Below are 27673 nucleotides of genomic sequence, written 5' to 3'. Positions count from 1 at the left end.
AACCAGCAAAACTCCTAAACAATGCAGCTCTCGAACCACTGCACTTTGTCTTGCTTCGCGGTAGTCCCCCACCTTCCGCGCCGTCCCGGGGTTGGCAGCATTCCACAAATAGCACAGGACATAAATCGTCCCGCATATGAGTTATGCCGGCGAAGTGAATTAGAAATGTGCGCTGCGCTCTCTGCCATACAATACAACACAGCCGCCGCCGCCACCGTCCGCGACTTCCTCTCAACGACGGTGATGATGATGGCTTGCCGGGGTTTTCCCAGCATTTTCCCGGGCTGGGAGGGGGAAAAAAGCTCAGCATTCAGCAGCAAAAACGGGGGACTTTAAGGAGGAAGGAAATTTTTAAACAACAACCAAATCATGAATATGCGAGTGCTTGGGCGGCGTTTTTTTGTGTTTGTAAGAAGAAGAAGAAAGGTCTACACGTGTGTTCTACACGACCTGGAGGAACTTTTTGCTCCCGACACACACAAACACACGTGTGGCTGCTTGGGCGCAAAAATATGAGAGCGGAACAGCCCACCAAATGCAGAAATTGCGGAAATTTGCCGTCAATTAAGGGCTTTATGATTATGAGTTTGCTGTTGTTTTCATGCTTTTTGATTTATAGTGTAGCCCGGTGGCAAGCAAGGGCTCTTCAGTCCAGGGCCTGAAGCTGGCGCGGGTAGCTACATATTAACGAGAATTTGTAGTGAGCTGTTCGGGAGCTTAATTTGACCGCCGCCGGAGTTGTGGGCTCCCGGCCGCTCGGAAAGGACCTCAAGTGGGGTTTAACGGGTGGACCGTAGCGTGGAGCAACTCGCACTTTCAACTGAGAGGAAGTTGCTCTCAAAACGGTTGTGAAACAGTACAGGGGACACACTGAGAGAATAATGTACGATTGAGAGCATTTTACTCTCAGATTTATTCTGAAAAAAGTTTACTTGAGGAACGGGAATCGATCCCAGGATCATTGATTTATCAGTTCTATGCCTTTACAGGATCAACCATCACAAATCTCACAAACAAAAATGAGAGCTTTTACTCTTGATTTTTCTCTTATAACCATGCATGATCGAGAGCATTTTACTCTCAGATTTATTCTAAAACAAAATCTACTTGAGGAACGGGAATCGATCCCGAGATCACTGATGTATCAGTTCCATGCCTTTACAGGATCGACCATCACAAATCTCCCAGACAAAATTGAGAGCATTTTACACTCGAGTAGTCCGAAAACCCAAACCTACCCAACTCCACGGTGACGATACAAAGACACTCCCGGGCCAGAACTGAGTTATGCCGCGGTCGCTACACACTCATGTGAGTGTGTGAGTGTATGTCGACTATACATATTCTAAACGGCATAATCTGGGGGCCCAAGAAAGGACAACTTGAGTGATATCAAGTGGGACTTGATTTGTCGGATTTATGGATTCCGTGGAGTGCACTTATCTTAAGCTCTCAACTTCACGGGCGGCAGGTTCTTAACGGGCGCAACGCGGTCGCCATCAATAATACTAATTTATACCTTGCACAAGTGGATTCCGGCCGTGTGTATGTGTGATTTGTGCTTTACGGCGGCGCCTGGATGTGTGGAGTGCATGCTTTTGGGGAAGTGTACTCAAATGAGGGTAATTTGGGAGTGCAGAACACACGGAAGGTGCCCTTCGTAACTGCAGTTACGGTTTTAAGTAGGTTTTGGAGGTCGATGTGGTTCCCAATTAATATTTTTGTTGCACGAAGAAGAGTTTGAGTATTTCCAAAATACTTCATGCTTATTACAAAGTTTTGAGATTTTCGTTTCTGCATGATGAATAATGATCTACAGAAAGAAAAATATGTTTGTAAAACCATTATTCAAATTGTCTCATGGAAAATACCTAACCAAAAAAAGAAGCTTTTCCTACGGATTAGGAAAACCTCAAGCATAATAGCAATTTATTGCTGAAGCAATATCAAATTTGACCAAACAAAATAACAGTCCAAAGCTGTTTCGCCTCCGCAAAACACTTTCCCAAACAACATTTACTCATTCTAAACCTCACCACCGGCCAACAATATCGTGACAGTGTGCAACCGAAATTCCATTATTGGATTATCATTTCGTTAAAAGTTTGGCACATTTCCCCATTGCTCTGGAGGGGCGACTAGAGGCAGGCCCATCTAAATTAGGTCTGAATATTCTATCAAACTTGTGTAAATAATAATTTTTCCGACAGACTCCCCACCCCGCTCGCCAACTTTGAAAAAACCAAAACTGCCATTATTCACCGAGCGAGCGCTCGCAGAAATCCTCGGGAAAATTAATGCCGGATTACCCGGAAAAGTGCTTCACACGCGCTTTAATAAATTGGGCCGGCGCCATCTTTCTGCGAGGGTGGGACGATTCTCCCCAGTGGCGCCCCCCACCCTCACCAAAGGACCTCCTCGTTCACACCTCGCGCCAAGGGGAGGATCCCGCTACAAAGTAAATATATTTATCGTTTAATTTTGTTGATTAAATTTCACCTCCAGAGCAGCCCGTAAGCGCGTTTCGTGTGTTTTTTTCTGCATTTTCTTTTTTGCTGGGGTATCTCATTCCTTTTTTTTCGGCTGGGTCCCTCCACTATGTCAAAGTTTTGGTTTGAGAGGGATCCCCCCACTTCCCGAGCTTCTCAGATTTATCCAGGTCGGCTGCTGGAAAGGATGCTGGCGGATGAGTTTAGGGGAGAATGGGGTCCCGGGCAGACGGTAATAACAAAATTCATGCCATTTCAATTACAAATATTGTTAAAATAACAAAAAGTGTTATGGAATCAGTGCGTGGCCGAATGGTTACGCTGTCCGCTTTGTAAGCGGATTATTCTGGGTTCGATTCCCATCTGCTCCAACCTTCCATCGGATGAGGAAGTAAAATGTCGGTCCCGGCCATGGTTGTTAGGCCGTTAAGTCATTCCAGGTGTAGGAGTCGTCTCCATGCCATAAGTACAAACAACACACCAAACCGAGCCTACTCCGGTGGAATCGCTGGCGGCGGTTGGACTCGCAATCCAAAGGTCGTCAGTTCAAACACTGGTGGAAGGTTCCTTGGAGTAGAAAGAGGTTTGAGTGCTCTCCCCATTCAAGCCTTCGGACTCCTAGGTTCGAGCAGAAACTTGCAATAGAGACCACAAAAGACCCGGGGGTCGTTAATGTGGATGGTTTGATTTTGATTTTTGTTATGGAATCTTCTTGAAAAATCTATTTTTGCATAAGAGTTTCCTAACAGTTTATGTTATCATAACAAAATTTGCTATTGGTCTAATAATGGTTGTTAGCCAAAACAACTTTGGAATAACATTTTTTGTTATGGAAGAATTCCTGAAACTGTTATTGGGATGATCGTATTAGTTGTTAAAATAACAAAAAATAATAACAAAGTTTTGTTCGAAGAATAACTAAAAATGTAAAAATCCAATCCAATAACAAAAAAATCATAGCGTCGAATAACAAATCTTGTTATAAATAACATAAAATGTTATTGGCCTAGTATTTTCAAATATCAAAAAAATTTATTCCCAAGTTATTTCCGTCTGCTCGGGGTGAAATTTCAGTCACTTTTAGCCAAAAAGATTCTCAAAACACTCTTGTTATTTGGTAAAGTTGGTTGTCAAATCTCAAATCTTCTTCATGGTTTCTTTAGTCCATTGAAACTGTATACTTCGATGCACTTCTTTTTTCGATAGCCTCTCTAGCTCGAAGAATCCCTTCCTCGATGGTCCTTTGGATTGCATGTGTGTGTTTCTAATACAATACCCTAAGACCGGCTGAGAAATTACGAGAAAACATAATTTGTATCTGACTTGGAATAAGGAACATTGAGCCACAGATGGTGCCGATGGTCTTTTTAATTGTACAGAAAAAAAATGATGGTAATGTTCATCAGGAAATGGTGACAGTTTTGGTGGCAAAAAAATTATTAATTTTACTCCAGAAAATGATGAATTTTTATCAGTGTTTGATGAATGTTCATCAGGTTCACATTTTTTATGTAATATTACTTAAAAAAAAGAGGTAATATTCAACCTACCAATTTTTTTTCTGAGTGCATCTCTTTTGAAAAAGCTCTCTCCTTGTCAATATTTTCTTTTTCTTATGGATGGCATGGATATTTGTTTGACCTTCGTTTGATTTTATCAGCTTCATGTTTCTGTGAAACTTTGCCATAGCTGGATTTTTAAAAGTATTTCTAACCTTGATAGTCTCGTCGCTTTTGTAAACCAGAGAGTCGATTGTAACTATAACTCAGCAACGATTAGTCCGATTTATTAATCGTCCGAGTGGAACATAAAAAAAATAAAAGTCTAAATAAAAGAAACCCTTCTTAAAACATTGGATTTTTTTACTGGTGATAATCACATGTGAATTTAAAAAAATAAAACTGTTTGAAATCGAAATTCAGATAATTGTTGCAATAAAACGTTAGTTTGACAAAATCTGAAAGTTTTATGCCTTCCTCACCCCAATGAGGAAAGGCTATAAAATCACTCGAAAATTGAACTTCTTTATTCGACCTCGTAGACCCACCTATACGTATACCTATCGACTCAGAATCAAATTCTGAACATATGTCTGTGCGTGTGTATGTCTGTAAGTCCGTGCACCGAAAAATATGCACACGATTTTCTCCAGACTGCCAGAACCGATTTGGACCATTTTGGTCTCATTCGATCCGTCTTATGATCCCACAAGACCCTAGTTAATATTATGAAGTTTAGAAAAGTACTTCAAAAGTTATGCTAAAAAAACGTTTTCGGCTAAACTTCGGAAGATTGTAAAAAGGGTGGTTTTGTAAGAAAACTCGTCATGCTGTATATTGTTAGAAAGGTATTTGAAAGACCTTTCCAACGCATTCAAAAGATTGAAGATCTGACAACTCCATCAAAAGTTATGAGCACTTAAGTGTTATTTATACACTTTTTTGAGGTCGGATCTCAAATATTTTTATGAAAAAGTTGCCCGTATCTATTATGCGACCCATCGTTGGATAGGTAATCAAAAGATCTATTCAACAAGCCTAAAAGTTTGAAAATCTGACAACCCTATCAAAAGTTATAAGTACTTTAGTGTTTTTAATACACTTTTTTGAGGCCGGCTCTTAGATATTTTCATAAAAAATAAGTGTCATTTATACAGCAAATAGGTAATGAATTTTATGATTTATTTACATATTTTTGAAAGATGGGCAAACATTATCACGACAAAGTTAAAAAGTTTGTTATTTGAACTCCATTTTTGAAATTATAGAAAAAAACATCAAACAATAACTATTTTTGGAAAATCATCATTTTCATTGATTTTCTCATATCTAGAAAAAAATATTTTGAAAAGAAGTTTAGTTGTTTTTGTTTTCACTCTTTTTTCAAATCAAATAAAATGATATTTAAAAATCCTTTTTGAATTCAAATTAATTATTTATAATTTAAAAATAGCCCATTTTTTCAAATTAACATTTCAATCGAGTAATAATCAATAATAATAATCTAAATAAATTAATCAATAATCATTATCTAAAATTTCACAAAGAAATTGAAATGTTGAAATTTACAAGTCTCCTCAGGTTATTGTTTTTAAGCTGCTAATACAAAATAGACACGTCGAAACTAAAAAAAAATAGCTGCATCTTTAGAAGAAACGTCTGGATCAGTTTGAAGTATTCGGCATAGTTGTTGATGACATTGTATTATGAAGACTTTTCAGAAAACAGGGAAAAATAGATCACTTAAAGTTAAATTCCAGAAATACGTTGCTTATGAACTTTGATGTTTTCTGTATGTTTGCGGGGATTGAAAAAAAAATACTCTTTAGTTTAGGATGGTGCAAAATCTGGTGCATGAGCCATTTTAGAAAAAAATGAAGAATCGAACAAATAATCGCACTCAAAAAAAATTAATTTAAGACGCAAATTATATTTTCAATCCAAACTACCTATTTCTATTATTATTTTTTTGTTGGGAAATTTGCAAATTTTGCAATTAAAATATATTTCATGGAGTAAAAGCAACCTTGCAAAGTTACTAAAATTATCCTTTCTAAATTTATAAAATCTTAACTTTAATTTAACAACATAAGCAATTCTGTACGAAATCGGCCGATTTGGATCATTTTTTTTATTTGACTCAAACTTTGTGGAGACTTTCCCTATGATCAAAGAAGTCATTGGTTCATCCATACAAATTTCCATACTATTTTGGCAGCTGTTCATACAAAAATGGTACGTAAATATTCGAAAATCTGTAAATTTTTCAGACATTTTTAAATTGATTAAGTGACTTTGGCATAGTTGTAGGTATTGATGAGGACAATTGGTAAAATATAGGTACCGTAAACTGGGGTGACTTTGATAGCCCGGAGTGACATTGATAGAAATTTGATTTGGCCACTATTTTTGATACATCCAATGTAACAGTCACATTTTTGCATATATGTTCGATAATAAGCTTTCCCTTAATGCTTACATACTCAAAATTCTCAAAAATGTTTAAATATTAATTTGACGGGCATTTGAAAAACCTATCAAAGTCACCCCGGGCTATCAAAGTCACCCCAGTATACGGTAAGTGAAAAAAATGGAAATTTTTAATTAACTTTTTTCACAAAAAAATAAATTTCCCAAAATCCGTATTTTTCAATTTATTAAATTTTTTATATGTTTTAGGTTACAAAACCCCGCATCTTTTAAGCCATTTAGTTGTGTTGACTAAAATTGAATTGAAAAAAAATAAATCTTGTACTTAAAATTTGTTGACCTTATTTTTATGTAATATCGAATTCCATCCAAAAGTACTTTACAATTTTGTTGATTAAGTGTACTGAGTGTAAAGTGTAAATACAGCCATTCAAAATTGAATTTCTTCCGAAAAATTCCGTGTTTTTATTGTTTAAAATGTTGACCAATTCTGTTTTATTAAAGTTCAAAAAATTTGTTTTAAAATTGTCAAAGAGACATTGAAAATTGGACTTCTGGTTACTGAGATACAGCGGCTTATAGAAAAAAAAACAGGAAAATTGAAGATTTTTTTTTATTTTCCGATCTTTTCTAAAACAAATATTTTCAATTTTTTCGAATCAAGACTAACATTTCAAAAGAACCAAACATTCAATATTATTTTTTACGGGCTTAGTTTCTAAATCACATTTAAATTTCAATTTTATACACAAGACTATTTTTTATCTCGTAATATGTATTTATTTTAACAAATCAAAGGTTATTTGATGAGAAGAAAAAATGCATCATTTAAGAGTCCCCCATGACCCGATCCCCTAAAATTGAGTCTAATGCAGGACGAACCGATGCTAACGTAAGCACTACACTTCTATACTCCCGTCTACTCTCAACCATCCCCCTTCCACCACTCCCCCACTACTCTTACCGTGGAAAAATTTATCTGATATGGCCGGCAAAGTTTTAACTGGAGGCGTGCATAAATTCTGCTTAAAATTCTCCAACCACTTCTGGATGAGGGCTACTACTGCGGGGGAAACCCGGAAGCCTTCGGAGCAGTTACTGCCTGCTGCTGGAAAACTCCAAGGAAAACGACGATGAAGACCTGTGGAAGTACCGAGCAATTGTATTACGGTTGATGCTGGTGGTGTGGTCCAGCGGCGTGCGCGGTCGGGGGTGCTGGTCAGTAAATTAGAATTACGTTTTGAGGGGTTTGGAATTTTTGAAATGATTCTAATTTTGATATTAGTAAACTTAGAAAAACTGAAAATAATCATTTCATTATGATTTATTTGAAATAATACACCAACAATTCTCAGAATCGACTATGTTGCTTTTTCACGAATTATTTAATTAGCAACGAGTTACTTATCCTCCTAGGAAATACACAGAATTTCACGTGAAACCTCAAACGGTCGTGCGATTTCCAACGTACGCCTCTGCCATCAAACGTTGACGTTGAAGGAAACTTTTTTTCTTCTTCTTCCCTCCCACTTAGATATGAGGAGCAAGATGAAAGGGTTTCCCGGAAACTATATATGGCCCAGGGAAAACTTGGGAAAATCTACGTTCTTTCTTCGACGTCTTCCTTCCCTCTTTTTTGAGATGGAGAGAGACTCAGCATTGCCGGAGGCATCCTTCTGCTAACGTAGAGTCTCACATACAAACACACACACGAGCAGAGAAAAACCGATGTGTTTGTGTGTATTTATGTTCGTATAAATAGATAAATGTTAGTCGAGTTTTGTCACATTGCTAGCAAACAGCTAGCAGCTTCACTCCTTTGGCAGGATCAACACACACAAGACCACATTACACACACAATTTTCCTCCTGCTAGAGTTATCCACTTCACACAAGATCACACCCACACACACTCGGCCACATAAATACGATGATAGTACTTTGTTAATATATTAGTTTATGGTATTAATAACAGCATAAGCGCAGAAAATTGTTTTCCCTTCCTTCTCCAGCTTGTGTTTTTGGGAGGGTAACCAAAATTCAGCTTTTTGCCTTTTCTGAGCTTTATTAGATTAAATTTAATTTTCTTAACTTCACTTCTTTTCCTTTCTATTTAAGATGTTTAAACTTGTTTCACACATTTTTAAACACTTTATAGTAAGGTCTAGTAATTCCAATTATAGTTTCTACTAGTTCTATTGTGAAAGGTAAACGTTACGAGCAAATGTTCATAATTTGCGGAAAATTGGTTTACCAAACGAAACTGGGGGAAGTTTTTTGTTCCATTGCAAAACAATGCACAAGTCAGGAAGTATAATTGGACGCAAACAGAAGCCATTGAAAGAGCTTCTGGAGAAATGCAATTTCAACTTTTTGAAGCATTTAACTCGGCTTTTTACTGAACTCAAACCTGGTTTCTGATGGTTTATTGTTAAATGTGTTTCCCTATGAACACATGTCTTGCTTCCCTAATCAATTTTCCCAAAAAAACAAGGAGTAAAAAATCATAGTTAAAATTGAACAACCCCTTAACAATTGATTATGAACGATTTGGGTGATTCTCCGCCAACTCTTCGATTTGCATGAAACTTTGTCCTGATTTGTAATGTTTATCCCTGATCACGAACTTGAGATCCATTTTACGATATCTCGTGACGGAATTGCGGTACGACCTCTTCCAGTTTTGATCATTTGAACAAATACGCAATAATTTGCAGTCTGTGATATTTTAATGTCAAAGGGACTTTTATGTAAAATTTGACGCTCGATTTGATGGCGTAGGACTCAGAATTTTGAAAAAGTGCTCATCATCGAAAAAATACAATGATAATTTTAAAATTTCTTGCATCTTTCGTTACAAAACTGTGATTTTTTTTACACATGTAATTTAATGGGAAATTAATAGATAATGAGTAAATTAGTTATTAGTTATTTGTTACGGCGTCTACCACCGGTTCCCTATGGCCAGGTTGCAGCGCAGCGTTGCCTTGGTCGTTCCTACAAGGCGCCGCCGCGGGTGCTCGAAACGTCACATTGGACAGGCCGGCAGTAAATGTCAAAAGGTTTGGGTCGATTGATCGGTGATTGAATGTGTGGGTTGCATGAGAAAAAGTGGTAGGCACGATGTAGGAGCGATTGTTTAAAGATATTCACTATATTAAACAATCAATTTGTAAGTAAGATACTTAGAATGAATTGTAAAACTATGTCCTAAATATTGAATTGAATTTAGGTGCGCTACGTCAGGCCATAATCGGTCAAGTACGAGTTTAATCTGCTGGCATTGGTTGGAGAAGGATAAGCAGATTTGAAGACTAATGTAAGTTGTTTACATTTAAATTGGAATTTATAGTAATAAAGAAATTTAGCTTTTAGCAATATGAACATCAAATAAACGGTGTTTTCGCTCAACGGAACTTCAATATCCTTCCCAACAAACTAAAAGATTACTTCATCATGATGCCACCAATTGCTTCCGAACTGACCCGCTGTCGCGGATGGTCGCCGGAAAAGGCTGGCGAACCAGTTGACCAAGCGAGGACTAGAACGAGCAAAATCAACGACCTGCGGTCCAAACTGCAGCGGGTGAAGTTGGATGCACAACAGATCATCGCGGACAAGCAGCTGGAGTTTTTGAAACAGCGCGAGGAACTCGAACGGAATCACGAGAACGCAATGTTTCAGCTACAACTGGAAGAGAAGAGGTGCAAGGAGTTCTACCAGCGGTCTTCACCTACGATACTCCGAGGACCTGCCAATCGTCGTGTTTACAGTTGGCCAATCTGAAGGAACGCGAGTCGGTGCAAGAGAGGAGTGTCCAGCATATGAATCGACAACGCCAGAACCGAGAGGACAGTCGCTTGCCCGAAATCCTAACAGCCACCGAACACCATATAATAGCATACAAGGCACTGGAGGACGGGAAAGCTGGGATGAAAGCGGAAGTCACCGGAGGATTAGATTATTTCCGGTTTCGGTGGTCTGGTATGAAGAAACAAGCCGTGCTGCAAGTCATCCTACGCTTATCTTCAACGGTAGTGCGAAAACGTCGTCCAGGACAAATCACAGCGACGGAGACTCGACACGGAAGGAGAGTGAGCAGTATGCTGAACCAGTTGGGGCGACAGAGGGTCGACGTCAATAGTGCTTTCTACGATGGGATGACGCTGAACACGTGTAATACGGAACCAGTTTTAAGAACACATGGACGATCACCTTCTGTGTCGTACGACAGCGGACGAAGATTAGTAGTGGACGTCACTTGGCACCAGACCCTGAACTTGATACTTTTTTGGGCTACCGGAATGGATGCATTGATTCGAGAGGTGACGTCGGTCATGCTTGTGGTGGACCGGCTTCGGCAGTCAACTAAACGGATCGCTCGAAACATCTATCGAACTGCGTTGCGCCGGGTGCTGGTCAAGTCTCAACGCAGAGTACATCATTACCACGTCGATCCAGGAGAACGAACACCGATTTTCATACGGGTCGGGGTTCGTCGTCTACTAGTAGCGAGCCTTATGGGACGGAAGATGAAACTGAAATTGGGCATCGAGAGGAACAATGAGCTGGGAACCCGAGAAGATGAGCAGCTGAACTTGGCAGGACTTCAAGGCGTGGGCGGAAGGAAGCAGCAACCGGTGGAAAGGCCTACAAATGTAGTCGTGAGTACAATCAGTGATAGAAGGTTCCACCGATGGTACGGGTCGGGGAATGTTACGGCGTCTACCACCGGTTCCCTATGGCCAGGTTGCAGCGCAGCGTTGCCTTGGTCGTTCCTACAAGGCGCCGCCGCTGGTGCTCGAAACGTCACATTGGACAGGTCGGCAGTAAATGTCAAAAGGTTTGGGTCGATTGATCGGTGATTGAATGTGTGGGTTGCATGAGAAAAAGTGGTAGGCACGATGTAGGAGCGATTGTTTAAAGATATTTACTATATTAAACAATCAATTTGTAAGTAAGATACTTAGAATGAATTGTAAAACTATGTCCTAAATATTGAATTGAATTTAGGTGCGCTACGTCAGGCCATAATCGGTCAAGTACGAGTTTAATCTGCTGGCATTGGTTGGAGAAGGATAAGCAGATTTGAAGACTAATGTAAGTTGTTTACATTTAAATTGGAATTTATAGTAATAAAGAAATTTAGCTTTTAGCAATATGAACATCAAATAAACGGTGTTTTCGCTCAACGGGACTTCAATATCCTTCCCAACAGTTATTAGTTTTAATTTTGAACATTTTTTCATTTAAATATTTCTTGTTATCAGAGTTATTTTTTAGAATGTAACGAGTTCTTCTGTAGAGCAAATAAATACAAAAAAAAAATAAACAAAATTACTTAAGAAATTGCTTCTGTTTCAAAGAATGCAAAAACTATTAGTTTTTTTTTTAATAATTTAGTTTCAAATGAACATTACATATTAAAAAATCCCAAAAATAATATATTTATGAAGCTGGTTTCCTTAAAAAGAACAAGACATATTGAAAAAACAGTGTAGAATTTTAAAACCTTTTTTCAAAACTGTTTTTCAAAGAGGGCCATCAGAGATTTTTATTTTAACGAGGATGGAAATACTCACAAAAATTAATGTAATCATCTTTACAATAATCAAAATAACTGTTCAATGTGCTCATGACAGAATTTATAAACTCACGAAATAAACTTTTTTTTTTTTGAAGAATTGTTTAACTAGAGGAAATTTACCCATTTTAATCACTCTAAGCCGTTCGACAAATTCTCAGTTGCTTGCTCACTTTTATTTAAGCAATTTGTTACTTTGGAACAGTAAAAAACACTTTATGAAAGCTGTAATTCTTGATCAAAGTGCTGATAGGCCGGCAATAAAAATAGGCTGAGAAAGGTTGTATTTCCCCTACTTATTCATTCTTAACCCTTTTTTTCTCCGACTATTTCCGGTTCCAATATTTTCAAAATATGTGTTTTTTCTAGCTTCTTTTTCTTTTATTCACTGTACTTCAGCAACCAGAAGTCCAAGCTTCAATGTATCTTAGGCAATTTTATTGCAAACGCAAACAAAAACTAACTGAATCCACCTATGTGGTTGAAAAATAATTATACAGATATAACTTAAGTGGTCATAACTCGAGGCAGGTTTGCCAGATCTTCAATGTTTTAGACTCGTTGGAAAGGTCTTTCAATTGCCTAACCAACGATGGGTCGGATGATGGATCCGTTTACATAGATTTAATAAGTGAGAATCGGATATAATTGAAAACACATTTTTATGCATAACTTTTGAACTACGTATCGAAACTTCAAACAATTCTATAGCGATATATGGGACTCTAAACCAAGTCGAATGCAACTGGTTTGATCAAAATAGGTTCAGCCAGTGCGGAGAAAACTCAGTGAGAATTGTGGTCACATACATACATTTACACACACACGCACAAAAACACACACATACACATTTGTTCAGTTTTCGATACTGAGTCAATTGGTATGCATGATTATAGTCTTACCTCAGTGAGGAAGGCAAAATGTTTTCGGGAATGGAAAATCATGGACAACATTAAAATAACGAATAACGACAGTTTTCCACTTAGAATTTAACTTGTGGTTATTTCTATAAACTGTGAATTTTATCAAAAAATCTGTAAACTATTTTTTGATTGCAAATTTGATTTTACGATTAAAAGTGTAGTCATAAAAAGTTGACCAGATTTTTTATTTTGCCCGAATAATATATACATTCCAGGCTCGATTATTCGAAGATTCGATTATCGTCAGCGCCATATTAGCCGCCATCTTGGAATTAAAAATTCAAAATCACTTTAACGTAGTTAAAGGGTCATACTTAAGCTCGACAATCAAAAATAAAAATGTTTTTTCGTGATGCGATTGTCCTAAGTGACATTTTTCCGCGGCCCGGATATTCGAGTCTAGACTGTATATTATTATTATTATTTATTTTTTTATTTTTTCATAATTTCATAACTCGACAGAAATGTTTTGTCCAAGCTTCTTCGTTGGCTCAAATGTTGCGGATTTTTATCCCCTATAATATATCAAACATTTCGGCATTTTTCCGTGTTGGTTTCAAATTTGTTCTGAATAGTTCTCATCAATACATATAACTCTGCCAAAGAGACCAAATCGATCAGAAAATCGGATCAAAATTTAACGATTTCGAATATTTACGTATCAGCCTCTAATTACACAAATTGGCTTCTGAGCAATTCTCTACGAAATCGGTCTTTTTTCTTAAATTTTAATTTTTGTATTTTTTAATCCGACTGAAACTTTTTTGGTGCCTTCGGTATGCCCAAAGAAGCCATTTTGCATCATTAGTTTGTCCATATAATTTTCCATACAAATTTGGCAGCTGTCCATACAAAAATGATGTATGAAAATTCAAAATCTGTATCTTTTGAAGGAATTTTTGATCGATTTGGTGTCTTCGGCAAAGTTGTAGGTATGGATACGGACTACACTGGAAAAAAATAATACACGGTAAAAAAAATTTGGTGATTTTTTTATTTAACTTTTTATCACTAAAACTTGATTTACAAAAAACACTATTTTTAATTTTTTTTATTTTTTGATATGGGTAATTCTCCGCCAACTCACACAGCAGTTGCCCCGACCCCTCTTCGATTTGCGTGAAACTTTGTCCTAAGGGGTAACTTTTGTCCCTGATCACGAATCCGAGGTTCGTTTTTTGATATCTCGTGACGGAGGGGCGGTACGACCCCTTCCATTTTGAACATGCGAAAAAGAGGTGTTTTTCAATAATTTGCAGCCTGAAACGGTGATGAGATAGAAATTTGGTGTCAAAGGGACTTTTATGTAAAATTAGACGCCCGATTTGATGGCGTACTCAGAATTCCGAAAAACGTATTTTCATCGAAAAAACACTAAAAAGTTTGAAAAATTCTCCCATTTTCCGTTACTCGACTGTAAAAATTTGGAACATGTCATTTTATGGGAAATTTAATGTACTTTTCGAATCTACATTGTCCCAGAAGGGTCATTTTTCATTTAGAACAAAATTTTTCATTTTAAAATTTCGTGTTTTTCTAACTTTGCAGGGTTATTTTTAGAGTGTAACAATGTTCTACAAAGTTGTAGAGCAGACAATTACAAAAATTTGATATATAGACATAAGGGGTTTGCTTAAAAACATCACGAGTTATCGCGATTTTACGAAAAAAAGTTTTGAAAAAGTTGGTCGTCATCGATCATGGCCGTTCATGGTCACCCGCGACAGACACGGACGACGAAACAAAGAGAAACGCAAAAAGTAACTTTTTCAAAACTTTTTTCGTAAAATCGCGATAACTTGTGATGTTTATAAGCAAACCCCTTATGTCTATATATCAAAATTTTTGTAATTGTCTGCTCTACAACTTTGTAGAACATTGTTACACTCTAAAAATAACCCTGCAAAGTTAGAAAAACACGAAATTTTAAAATGAAAAATTTTGTTCTAAATTAAAAATGACCCTTCTGGGACAATGTAGATTCGAAAAGTACATTAAATTTCCCATAAAATGACATGTTCCAAATTTTTACAGTCGAGTAACGGAAAATGGGAGAATTTTTAAAACTTTTAGTGTTTTTTCGATGAAAATACGTTTTTTCGGAATTCTGAGTACGCCATCAAATCGGGCGTCTAATTTTACATAAAAGTCCCTTTGACACCAAATTTCTATCTCATCACCGTTTCAGGCTGCAAATTATTGAAAAACACCTCTTTTTTCGCATGTTCAAAAATGGAAGGGGTCGTACCGCCCCTCCGTCACGAGATATCAAAAAACGGACCTCGGATTCGTGATCAGGGACAAAAGTTACCCTATAGGACAAAGTTTCACTCAAATCGAAGAGGGGTCGGGGCAACTTTTTCCGATTTCGTGTGAGTTGGTAGAGAATTACCCATATGTTTTAGAGGACATAAAATGCCAACTTTTCAGAAATTTCCAGGTTGTGCAAAAAATCATTGACCGAGTTATGAATTTTTTAATCAATACTGATTTTTTCAAAAAATCGAAATTTTGGTCGTAAATTTTCAACTTCATTTTCGATGTAAAATCAAATTTGCAATCAAAAAGTACTTTAGTGAAATTTTGATAAAGTGCACCGTTTTCAAGTTATAGCCATATTTAAGTGACTTTTTTGAAAATAGTCGCAGTTTGTTATTTTTTAAAATTAGTACACATGTTTGCCCAGTTTTGAAAAAAATATTTTTGAAAAGCTGAGAAAATTCTCTATATTTTGCTTATTCGGACTTTGTTGATACGACCTTTAGTTGCTGAGATATTGCAATGCAAAGGTTTAAAAACAGGAAAATTGATGTTTTCTAAGTTTCACCCAAACAACCCACCATTTTCTATCGTCAATATCTCAGCAACTAATGGTCCGATTTTCAATGTTAATATATGAAACAATTGTGAAATTTTCCGATCTTTTCGAAAAAAATATTTTCAAAATTTTCAAATCAAGACTAACATTTTAAAAGGGCGTAATATTGAATGTTTGGCCTTTTTGAAATGTTAGTCTTGATTTGAAAATTTTGAAAATATTTTTTTCGAAAAGATCGGAAAATTTCACAAATGTTTCATATATTAACATTGAAAATCGGACCATTAGTTGCTAAGATATTGACGATAGAAAATGGTGGGTTGTTTGGGTGAGACTTAGAAATCATCAATTTTTCTGTTTTTAAACCTTTGCATTGCAATATCTCAGCAACTAAAGGTCGTATCAACAAAGTCCGAATAAGCAAAATATAGAGAATTTTCTCAGCTTTTCAAAAATATTTTTTTCAAAACTGGGCAAACATGTGCACTAATTTTAAAAATGAAAACTGCGACTATTTTCAAAAAGTCACTTAAATATGGCTATAACTTGAAAACGGTGCACTTTATCAAAATTTCACTAAAGTACTTTTTGATTGCAAATTTAATTTTACATCGAAAATGAAGTTGAAAATTTTTACGACCAAAATTTCGATTTTTGAAAAATCAGTATTGATTAAAAATTCATAACTCGGTCAATGATTTTTTGCACAACCTGGAAATTTCTGAAAAGTTGGCATTTTATGTCCTCTAAAACATATCAAAAAATAAAAAAAATTAAAAATAGTGTTTTTTTGTAAATCAAGTTTTAGTGACAAAAAGTTAAATAAAAAAATCACCAAATTTTTTTTACCTTGTATTATTTTTTTCTAGTGTAGTCCGTATCCATACCTACAACTTTGCCGAAGACACCAAAATCGATCAAAAAATTCCTTCAAAAGATACAGATTTTTGAATTTTCATACATCATTTTTGTATGGACAGCTGCCAAATTTGTATGGAAAATTATATGGACAAACTAATGATGCAAAATGGCTTCTTTGGGCATACCGAAGGCACCAAAAAAGTTTCAGTCGGATTAAAAAATACAAAAAAAATCGAATGACCGAAATCCTAGAGAACTGCTCTTCTTTGGTTATCAGGACGGATTGCACATAGGTTGAAGCAAATAAAAAATATAAATAAAATCCAGTTCCGGTTTTGGTGGCTTTGTTATATTACGTTGTATTTATTGATTTGGTTTGATGTGATAACCAACAGGGCCACAAGGATACCAAGGATACACAAGGACCTATGTAGCGGTTGCCTAGAATTACAGTGTTATATTACGTTGTATTTACTACACGAGTTTTAATCAATTTTCAAAATTTCATCTGTAGAACAAATTTTATAATTCTTTGGAAGTGCTGCAGCCTTCATTAACGAGAATTTCGATTAAATTACAAAAATTATTGGAGAATATAAATAAAAAAAAATCTTGATAAATTGAACATCAAATGAGCGCAACTCTCACCAAATTCCACCGAAAAAGTTCGAAACTCATTTCCCTGCCAGGTGTTCCAACTTTCCAAAATATTTTCTTCTACATTATTTTTCCGAGAACAAATCTTTTCATCAGCTTGGTTTCATTCCACCAACTGTCACCGCGTGTCTTTCACTTCCAGCAATGTGACGCGCACCCAACTAATTTAGCAGCAGCAAATCAAGTCAGCAGCGCGGTATGCAAATCATTCGCTCGTCACATTCTTTGCAACGATTTTTCCGCGAAACGCGATCTCGATCTGCGCCGAAAAAAAAATGAATTTCAATTTCAAACTTCACCAGCGGTGGGCGTGGAAAGCGCTACCTCCGCAGCAATGTACGGGCGAAATAATAAAAACATTTCCCTTGTAATACAAGCAATCATCTTCGCTAATAAATCTACCAACTTTGGAAGACTTTACTGTCGTAACTGATGCTGGCAATGGGATAAGCCGCGGAATCTTGCTCTCTTTACTTTACTTTTAAAACATGGTGGCTCCTCCACAACGAACGCGAGCGAAGCCCCGGATAATAATGTAATATAAACATGAGTTTAATATTCCAAGTTCCCGCAGCCAGCCAGCAAGCGAGATGGCCATGTTTCCACGCCCCAACCTGGCTGCCAGCCCCACTCTGACAGCTGCCCCTTCCCCCGTCTAATGTGGGTTCGGTGGATATAGCTTTACAAGGGTAAGAGAGCTGCAGCAGCAGCCTCCAAACTTCTTCGTCGTTGCGTTCTGGGAAGATCTGTTTTTAACTTTTTATGTGAGCAAGGGTAATTGGTCTTAAGTGAATTTATTGAAAAATTAATTCATTTTTGTGGAAATATTTTGCTAAAAATAACAAAAAATATAATATTTTTGCAATATTTTTATATGTTTAAAAAAAAAGTTTTCAAAAATACCCCACATAAATAACCCCTTTACCCTACTTTCAATCTTTTTTCTGCGCATCTCGTACTAAGAAATACGACCCCAACTCCTTTAAAGCTGCTCGATGCCAGTAAACAGCTAAATCCGCTAGCTCAACGCTCCTTGGGGAAAAAAAAAACTGAAAATAAAAGCTCTGCGCCAAAGCTCCTTGTTTCCCCCAAGAAGACAAGACACACACAAAAAAGCACACTAAGAATCTGCTTTTAGCGTACAACTCGCTAGACTGGCCAAGTTAATATACCGCAGCAGTAAAAGTGCATAAAATTTGCATTTCTTCACCAACTCCCTCAGTCATCATTGCGCCTTCACGGTCTGTTTTTATCTCACTCTTGGATTGTGGTGGCCGGGAAAACGGCGCCCGGGAAGCGCTCCGGGCAAAATAAAGATTATGCGCTAGCCCACCAGCGCGCGCCAAGTGGAAAAGGTTAGTCCCGTTGGCGATGGCTGGGTGGTGGTCATAAAAAGTAAGCTTCTTTTGTGGCGCTTTACGCGTGAAGCTCACCAAAGTGCAGTCAGTCGGGGAGGGGAGATCACTTTTGGAAAGGTCGCGCAACGACAGCATCGGTGTAATCTGCTTTGGAATTTCCACGAAAAGTGGAAAATCTGCTGCCGTCCGTTTGGGTTGGGGCTGGTGTAATGGATATAAGATGAGAGCTGGTCACTTGACAAATCAAATTGCACTAGATTGTGAGAAATGTAGTTTTTGATTGTATACTTCGTGCACTGTTTGATCAACGGATAGTACCGTTAACTCGAGCGAATAGGGATAGTAGATAGTAGTAGTAATTTGTCGCTCTTAGCTGATTCAAAAGAGTCATCGATCGAGTGTGATTTAATTGTATAAATTCGAATCATTTCAAAAATGAATTAGTCTGATAAGTCCATCAGCTTTTTGAAATGGACGTTTTCCATGGCACAACCTAACTTTTGTTTTGAATTGGTGAGGCACATCAAAATTAAGAGCAAATTTTGTACGAATAATTGTCAAAAGGTTAATCAAATCATTGCTGTTGTGCTATCTTGTCATACGTGCATTTTGGGCCAAATTCAGTTGAAAACGCCAATTTGTGCAGCTCACTTTTTGGCTTTCGATGTCAATACTGAGATATTCAATGAAAACCGAAAAACTTCGTGCACTGTTGTCACTCTTCACATGGAAGAAGTTGCAAGCTTGTCGTTCAACTTGACACAGCCTAAAATTGATGTATGTGCGACAACTGACCAAAGGGGTTTCAGATCAGAACGCGTTTGCCACACGTACTTTGGAGCGGCCGTGGCTGACTGGTTACGGTGTTCGCTTTGTAAGCGAATGGTTCTGGGTTCGATTCCCATCTGCTCCCAACGAGAAAGTTAAGAACACATAAATTTGAAATGATGAATATGAACGAAAAATCAGAGTCGCTCGAGGCGGGGTTCGATCCTCCGTCCTTTGGATTGGTAAGCAAAAATTCTAACCCCTAGGCCATGACGACTTGGTGAGCGTGGACTGGAATTAGGAATACTGTTACAGAGAGCGAGTTGTGGCGCTATAACCACGGCAAATAGTGTCCAGGGCATTCGTGGGAATACAATGTCCCATCCCAGAGGGTCCCGGAGTACCAAACCTTCTTAGCATGGTGCTCCCAACGAATACAACCAAAAAATCTCGGAACGTATGGTGGTGTGTCCCCACGCTTCTTCCACCCCTGTCGATTCAGAATTGTGTTGTTGTTCGAACACTCAGTGCTCAAACTCAACCCAATTACGAGTCATCTCTACGATACGGCTTTACGCAGTAGGCCTGGCCGCTTTAACGCTTGTGATGTTTCAATGCATTCCGATGCAATGGCGCACTGCAAATGTTAATAAATGACAAGAAGAGTGCGTCATCTAACCTAAGGCACTCTCCAGGATCCCTTCGAAAGATTGGCTGCGCTAGGGTCTGATTAGATTAGATTAAATTAGAACGCGTTTGCCACACGTACTTGCTCGGCTACCGTAAAAATTTTCAATCATAACTCGGGACTCCGGCAACCAAATTCAATTAAAGTTCGAGAGAATGCACGGAATGGCCAACTAAACAAAACGTGTTTGTTATTGTTTGTATTGTGTGCTTTCGTTTTTGTTTATGGGTAATTCTCTACCAACACGAAATCGGGAAAAGTTGTCCGACCCCTCTTCGATTTGCATGAAATTTTGTTCTAAGGTCAATGTAGATTCGAAAAGAACATTAAATTTCCCATAAAATGACATGTTCCAAAAAATTTTACAGTCGAGTAACGGAAAATGGGAAAGTTTTTAAAACTTTTTTAAGTTTTTTTTTTTTCGATGAAAAATACGTTTTTTCGGGATTCAAATCGGGCGTTTGATTTAGCACAAAAGTACCTTTGATGCCAAATTCCTATCTCATCATCATTCCAGGCTGCAAATTATTGTAAAACACCTCTTTTTTCGCATGTTCAAAAATGGAAGGAGTCGAACCGCCCCTCCGTCACGAGATATCAAAAAATGGACATCGGATTTGTGATCAGAGACAAAAATTACCCCTTAGGACAAAGTTTCACGCAAATCGAAGAGGGGTCGCGGAAAATTTTCCCGATTTCGTGTGAGTTGGTAGATTATGTTAATTAAAATTACATGAAAATTTTCACAATGTATTTTGCCAGTATTTTGCTATGTTTTGGAAAAATACTCAAAATAATTGTTTTTGCTATATGAGTATCAAATGATCGGAAATTTTTCATGCATTTCAAAAGTTATAACAAACATTTTTGAAAATACTCAAAATTTTCACATAACTAAGTATTTTCGGAAAAAATATTCAAAGTTTCAGTTTTTTTACAATATAAGTATCAAATGATAGCTATTTTTTCATAAATTTCGATAGCTATAATATATTATGTGAAATACTAAAAAAAATCACAAAACTACGTATTTTCGAAAATAAAATACTAACATTTTGTGTTTTTTTTTGCAATATGCGTACCAAATGATCGGGATTTTTCATACATTTCGATAGTTATAATGTTTTTTGTGAAAAACTAAAATTTTTCACAAATCTGCGTATTTTTAAAAAAATAATACTATAATTTTATGTTTTTTGCAACATGTGTATCAAATTATCGGAATTTTTTTCATACTTTTAATAATAATGATATTTTTTGTAAAAATCTAAAAAACCACAAAATCTCGTATTTTTGAAAAAAAAAGTTTTTACAATAGGTTGATCGGTTTTTTTCATACATTTCATAAGGGGTCGTGCATAAACCACGTGGTCTCCTTAGGGGGGGGGGAGGGGGTCCGAGATCCGACCGAAAAAAAAAACCATGAAAAGCCATGGGGGGGAGGGGGGGGGGTCGACGGCTTACAACGTGGCCTTTAAAAAAAAATCTTTTCTTAAAAAAAAAACAAAAAAATACGCGCTTTAAATTTACTTATATGCATACATTTTTTGTTACACTTCAAAACCATATAATTATTGTGTTTAAAATTATTACTTATATTTCAATGTCACAATATTTTCCAATTCAATATTGAATTATATATTTCGGCAGATTCATATCAATACTTTGAGCCTGTAATTGAATGTACACTTTTTCATACTCATGTAACTACGTTTTGCAAAATTTTAAAAGCTGTTAAAAAATAAAGTGACAGTATCCAAAGTTAATATACCCTAAAAATGCGTACCAAAATGCAAACACAATTTCATTTTTTGTTGATGGTATCAAGTAGCTAAAAATGTGCTTGCAAATTTGCATTGAAAGTAGATGTAGTCTTCGATAGTTCTATTTTGGAACAACTTAAAAAATAAATATTGCTGACAATTTTCTCAGATCTTAGCTAATTACCGTAGCTGGTCCTATAAGTGATCGAAGAATCTTTATCGAAAGATTTCCTTTTGACACTTAAAACAAACTCAAGATATCTTGTATCTCCTCTCTCATGCAATATTTTTTTAAGTACAAAGAAACTAAAAACCCCAATTTCAGGATTATCGCGCAAAATTTCAGTTTCACTACTTCATTTGCAAGTGAAACGTCTAACATTAAAAAATAACCAGTAACGAAAAAACGAACGATACATACTTTAAGATTCACCAAAAAATTTGATGAACATTTTGGTCTAAAATATATTCCTTATTTCATGGGTTACACAATTCGGATTGTTATATAACATAACATTTCATAAAATACACGATTACTATCCATCGTCAAAGTTGTAGGTATATTTTTTAGTTTTTTTTTTATGTTAATAGGGACCATCTCTTGAGCCAAAGAGAAACATGGGCAAACATTTTAGATTTTTAGAGAAAAAAAAACGAGCTTCAAGCAAACATTGTTTTTGTTTCTAAATTAATTTGAAGATTAAAAAATAGGGGCCAAAGGTGCCCTTTCCTGAAAATATTAGTTTTTCTTTAATTTGAGAAAATATACTTCATATTTGAGATAAAACCACTCAAATATATAGACACATTAAAATAGTTTATGTTTTAAAGAGTCACTTAATTTTCAAATGCCGATATCAATTTGTGAAATAAATTTCAATTCAATGCCGTCAAGATCAACATAAATAAAATTCATTAAAAAAGATGGAACGGTACTTTCAACTCGCTGGTTCTCGGGCATAACTCAACCAACCGGGACATTTTTTTTGAGTGAATTATAAGGATGTCTAGATGATCCTTAAACTTTGCAGAACTCGATATGATCAAATCTGTAATTTATGCGATCAAAAACGTCGATCCAACTCTTGTTTGCTCTAGTAAAAAAATCGCCCGAAAATCCGCAGAGACAAGCCCGAAAACCTGTGAGTTGAAGTTACCGTTCCAACGTTTTAGGGAGGCTTTGGCATCCGTGTTTATTGGACATGCGTTGGGCGTCCCAGTGTTAATAATTTCAAAGATATTGAAAAGATTGAAAAATTAACTTATTTAATATTTTTTTTGTATTTATTTTGAGGTAATATCTCCAACCAAAAGTTGGATCAAAAATCTTAAATCGTAGATAATTGCCTATTTAAACAACTGAAAAAAAAATGTAAAGTAAATTCCAAATTTTAGCTCAATCTTTTTTAAATTTATCAAAACACGTAGTCGATAGCAAAATCAATTTAGAGTAAGAGTAAGACTTAAACAATTTGGATGTCCATGACTAAAATAATGATTTTTAGCGCGTTGTCTACAACTTTTCCAAAGACACGAAATCGATTTTCGAGCAATTCTATACAAAATCGGTCTTTATTCTTAAATTTTTAATTTTTTGATTTTTTTAATCCGTCTGAAACCTTTTTTGGTGCCCAAGCCATTTTGCATCATTAGTTTGTCCATATAGTTTTCCATACAAAAATGATGTATGAAAATTCAAAAATCTGTATCTTTTGAAGGAATTTTTCAATCGATTTGGTGCCTTCGGCCAAGTTTTAGGTATGGATAAGGACTACACTGAAAAAAATGATAAATGGTAATTTACTTTGCTGATTTTTAATTTCACTTTTTGTCACTAAAACAAGATTTGCAAAAAACACTATTTTTATTTTTTTTAATTTTGCCAACTTTTCAGAAATTTTCAGAACGGGCAAATAATCGTTGTTTGAGTTATGAATTTTTGAATCAATACTGATTAAAAAAAATCGAAATATTGACCGCAACTTAATTTCAATTTTATTTATCTATGTAAAATCAAATTTGCAATCTAAAAGTACATTAGTGAAATTTTCATAAAGTGCACCGTTTTCAAGTTATAGCTATTTTTAGGTAATTTTTTTTTTTAATTAGTTGCAGTTATTAATTTAAAAAAATTAGTGCCCAAGTTTGCCTAATTCTGAAAAAAAAATATTTTTGAAATGCTGAGAAAATTCTTTGTTGCTTTGTTTCTAAGATATTGCCATGCAAAGATTTTAAAACAGAAAAATTGATGTTTACTACCCAAACAACCCATAATTTTTGTAAGTCGATATCTCAGCAACTAATGGTGCGATTTTCAATGTTCATAAATAAAACATTCGTGAAATTTGTCGATCTTTTTGAAATCAATATTTTCAAAAAAAAATAAGACTAACATTTCAAAAGGTCGTAATATTGAATGTTTGTCCCTGTCTCTGATTCTTGTATGGAGAAAAAAATTAAACAGCTCGACTTTTTTGGACACACTGAATCATTGGAATCAATCACGCTTAATTAAAAGAAAAGTTGCTTTAGTTTGGATTTTTATGAATGTTTGGAATAAAATAAATATTAACTAGGAGCTTTCATAACTAGATATTTTTCATAAAATAAAATGAAAATATTTTTTCATGAAACAAAACTTTTCTTTTTAATTAATTTCAATTTTAAGAAAATATTTTAAAGCGAATTTAAATTAAATCATGAATGCAGTGTATATATCAAGGTAGCTTTAATTCTTAAAGCATATTTATTCTGGATGCAATTAATTGCACTGCAATTCCATAATTTTGAATACATATGTTTTACTAAGTTGCTTGTTTTGTTGAGAGTATTTTTTACTTTCTGCACCATTTCAATAAATTGTTATACTGTTATTATTTACCTTAAACTTTGTGATATCATACTTTTTTTACACTTTTAAGTGAATTTCTGTTTTTTTATATATTATTAAATTGGTTTTAATGGTGTTACAGCACCTACACAAATTAAAATGTTTTCTGTTTGACCCAATGTCACCTCCTCTAAAGGGTGAGTTTGAGTTAATTTTAAAACGATTGGCATTTATGAAAGGTGTGATTATACTAGCCATATTCTGGGAAAATGTTGGTAAATCCAGGAGCATTCCCCAACAATATTTATTTCGATATAATTTGAAATGTTTTTATTGTGTTAAAATAACAACAGTAATATCGTTTTTTCACTAAAAGTCACCACCACTGACAGTACATCATCTGTGGATAAAATTTTTTGAAATCTATACTTATTTTGTTTTTTTTTAAAGATTTTTCACCTGGGAGGAAAAAGCCACGTGGTCCTATAGGGGGGGGGGGTTGGCGTGAAACCACGAAAAACCATGAGGGGGGAGGGGGGGGGGTCAAAAATTCTCCAAAAAAAGGCCACGTGGTTTATGCACGACCCCTAAGTAAAAATATAAATTTTTGAAAACACTCAAAATTTTCACTAAACTACGTATTTAAAAAAACTACCCATAAAATAAAAACTGAAATTTTGAGTATTTTTTCAAAAGTAGTTCTGAGTTAACAAAAATAATCCTTCGAAATGTAAAAATTCCAAACCATCGATAGCAATCTTGATAAAAAAAATTAGTATTTTTCCAAAAAGAAGTAGTTTGCTATCCATATACCTATTTTTGTGAAAATTTTGAGTATTCATCCCGATTCCAAAACACTGTAATTTTTTGAAGTTTAAATTATTTTTCAAAGGATTATAGCCAAAGTCGCCCATATTGCCAAAATCCCATAAGCGCTGTGCCTCAGTTATACACGCCTCGGTTTTGCATTCCCCATATGCGGTGCTAAACCGAGGCATGACTGTACTTCGAATGAAACATGAGAAATTAAAAGAGTTCTTGGTTTGGCTGAATATTGGGTTTTTAGCTTAACTTGTTCCAGATTTTTTAAACTTGCTCATAGATCCTAGATTTTTGTTTCATTTTCTAAAAAGAGAGTCCATCTTTGGCCATAGAACTGAGCACATCTTTAAAATATTGATTGCTGATCACTTAATATCATAAGAAATAATAGAAATCCGCCCAAGGCAGTTATCATCAGCTCTACGTATGTCAAAAATTAGTACCAGATCATATGAGGACGCAACTTCTATTAAAAAAAAAAATAAAAAAAATATTTCTGAAGAGATGTTCAACAACTTTGCATTGTTAATTAAATCGAATCATACTATTTTACTATAAATAAAACTTGTTCAGGTACCCGGGCAGACGGTAATAACAAAATTCATGCCATTTCAATAACAAATACTGTTAAAATAACAGAAATTGTTATGGAATCTTCTTGAAAAATCCATTTTTGCATAAGGGTATAATACCAGTTTATGTTATCATAACAAAATTTGTTATTGGTCTGATATTGGTTGAAATCCAAAACAACTTTGGAATAACATTTCTTGTTATGGAAGAATATCTCCAAATGTTATTGGGATGATCGGATTAGTTGTTAAAATAACAAAAAATAATAACAAAGATTTGTTCGAAAAATAACTAAAAATGTTATTAGTCTGTTATTACAATAACAATCCAATAACAAAAAAATCATAACGACGAATAACAAATCTTTTTATAAAAAACATAAAATGTTATTGGCCTAGTATTTTCAAATAACAAAAAATGTTATTCCTACGTTATTTCCGTCTGCTCGGGATATAGGAAAACAATCAAAGTTACTTTTAAAAATTCTCATTTTTGCATATGATTCAGATGTCAAAAAATGCCTTTTGAGCTATTGCAAATGTTGGCCATACTTCATTTGACTGTGTTACTAACATTTATACAAAATATTATTTTGTGAAATCTAATTTGAAATAGAAAAGTACTGAACATAAATTTCGATTTAGTGCACTGTTTTCAAGTTCTATTCACTTGATTCAAAAACATTACAATTTTCCACAGTTTTCGTAAAACAAGATTTTGGCTACACTGTCAAAAGAATTTCGACCACTTTGTGCCAAAGCTCATCTGAAACATTATTAAAAACGAGAATTTTTAAACATGACCATTTTGCGCAGCTAACTATTTTTTTTGTGTGAAAAGTCGAACAGAAAAAATATTTTTTTGAAAGTTTAACTATTTTTTTCAACTTTTCCAAAACAAAAAATCAATCAGAAAATTCTTTCTTATTGTTGATTTTTTTATATTTATGTATGAAAAAATGGAGTCTATAGGATAGACGAATTAATGATGCCAAATTTATTCTCTGGTCATAGAAAACTACTATACTGTGTTGGCTATGAGTGGTCACTTGGTTTGTGGCCAGTCCTGAATTACTCCATTCAAATGAAACATCTTTGCAAAACATTTTCTGCTTCACATTAGCAAGAACAAAATGAACTCAGTTACATACCACCTCCAGCAATTTTCCGTTTTTTTTTTTTCTTTCAAAATCCAAAAACCGCATAGTCTTGTCGGTCGAAATGAAGTTTAAAGCCCACAATCGTGTGTACTTGATGGCTGCCAGGAAAAAAAAGCTTTCTAAAGTGCACTTGCTACAAAAGAAGGAAAAATCCGGCCGTTTTCCACGTGAATGCCCACATACGGAAACGGACCACCACCGACCGGGTGGTCGGAGGAGGGTAAAGTATGGAAAAATTGGAAATTCAATTCGGCTTTGGAACATTCCGAACGTCGAAAGATTAAGGCCCGGTCCCCGATCCCTGTTGAATGCTTAAGTGCTCCTGCTCCAGCACACGGCAACGTTCGATTTTAGCCGTTTTGCACAAAAAGCATTCCACAAATGTGCTGCAACAACAGTTTCATCCTTCCCAAAAAGCAAAAAAAAACCACATGCCAAAAGCTTCCACTCCA

General features: G+C 35.5%; 2 protein-coding genes across 14 annotated transcripts in view; both read left to right on the top strand.

The window, feature by feature from the left end:
- The window catches only part of LOC6046331 (tyrosine-protein phosphatase Lar), a 483374-nt gene that overhangs the window by 242594 nt on the left and 213107 nt on the right, over positions 1 to 27673 (top strand). The window lies entirely within an intron of this gene.
- On the top strand, positions 9353 to 11612 carry LOC119766848. Of its 4 annotated transcripts, none has more exons than XR_005277175.1 (4): positions 9353 to 9589; positions 9650 to 9736; positions 9786 to 11517; positions 11567 to 11612. XR_005277175.1 is itself a non-coding variant. In XM_038253041.1 (2 exons), the coding sequence occupies exon 2, from the start codon at positions 10242 to 10244 to the stop codon at positions 11280 to 11282; it is 1041 nt and encodes a 346-aa protein (XP_038108969.1). In that variant the 5' UTR covers positions 9353 to 9736; positions 9786 to 10241; the 3' UTR covers positions 11283 to 11555. The 4 variants fall into 4 exon arrangements, 1 of the variants encoding a protein (XP_038108969.1); XR_005277176.1 differs by having other exon boundaries at positions 9353 to 9593; XR_005277174.1 differs by having other exon boundaries at positions 9353 to 9736.

The sequence above is a fragment of the Culex quinquefasciatus genome, chromosome 2, assembly GCF_015732765.1.
Source record: "Culex quinquefasciatus strain JHB chromosome 2, VPISU_Cqui_1.0_pri_paternal, whole genome shotgun sequence".
Lineage (NCBI taxonomy): Eukaryota > Metazoa > Arthropoda > Insecta > Diptera > Culicidae > Culex > Culex quinquefasciatus.
The sequence above is the reverse complement of the archived record's forward strand: the minus strand, read 5'-3'. Positions and strand labels throughout refer to the sequence as shown.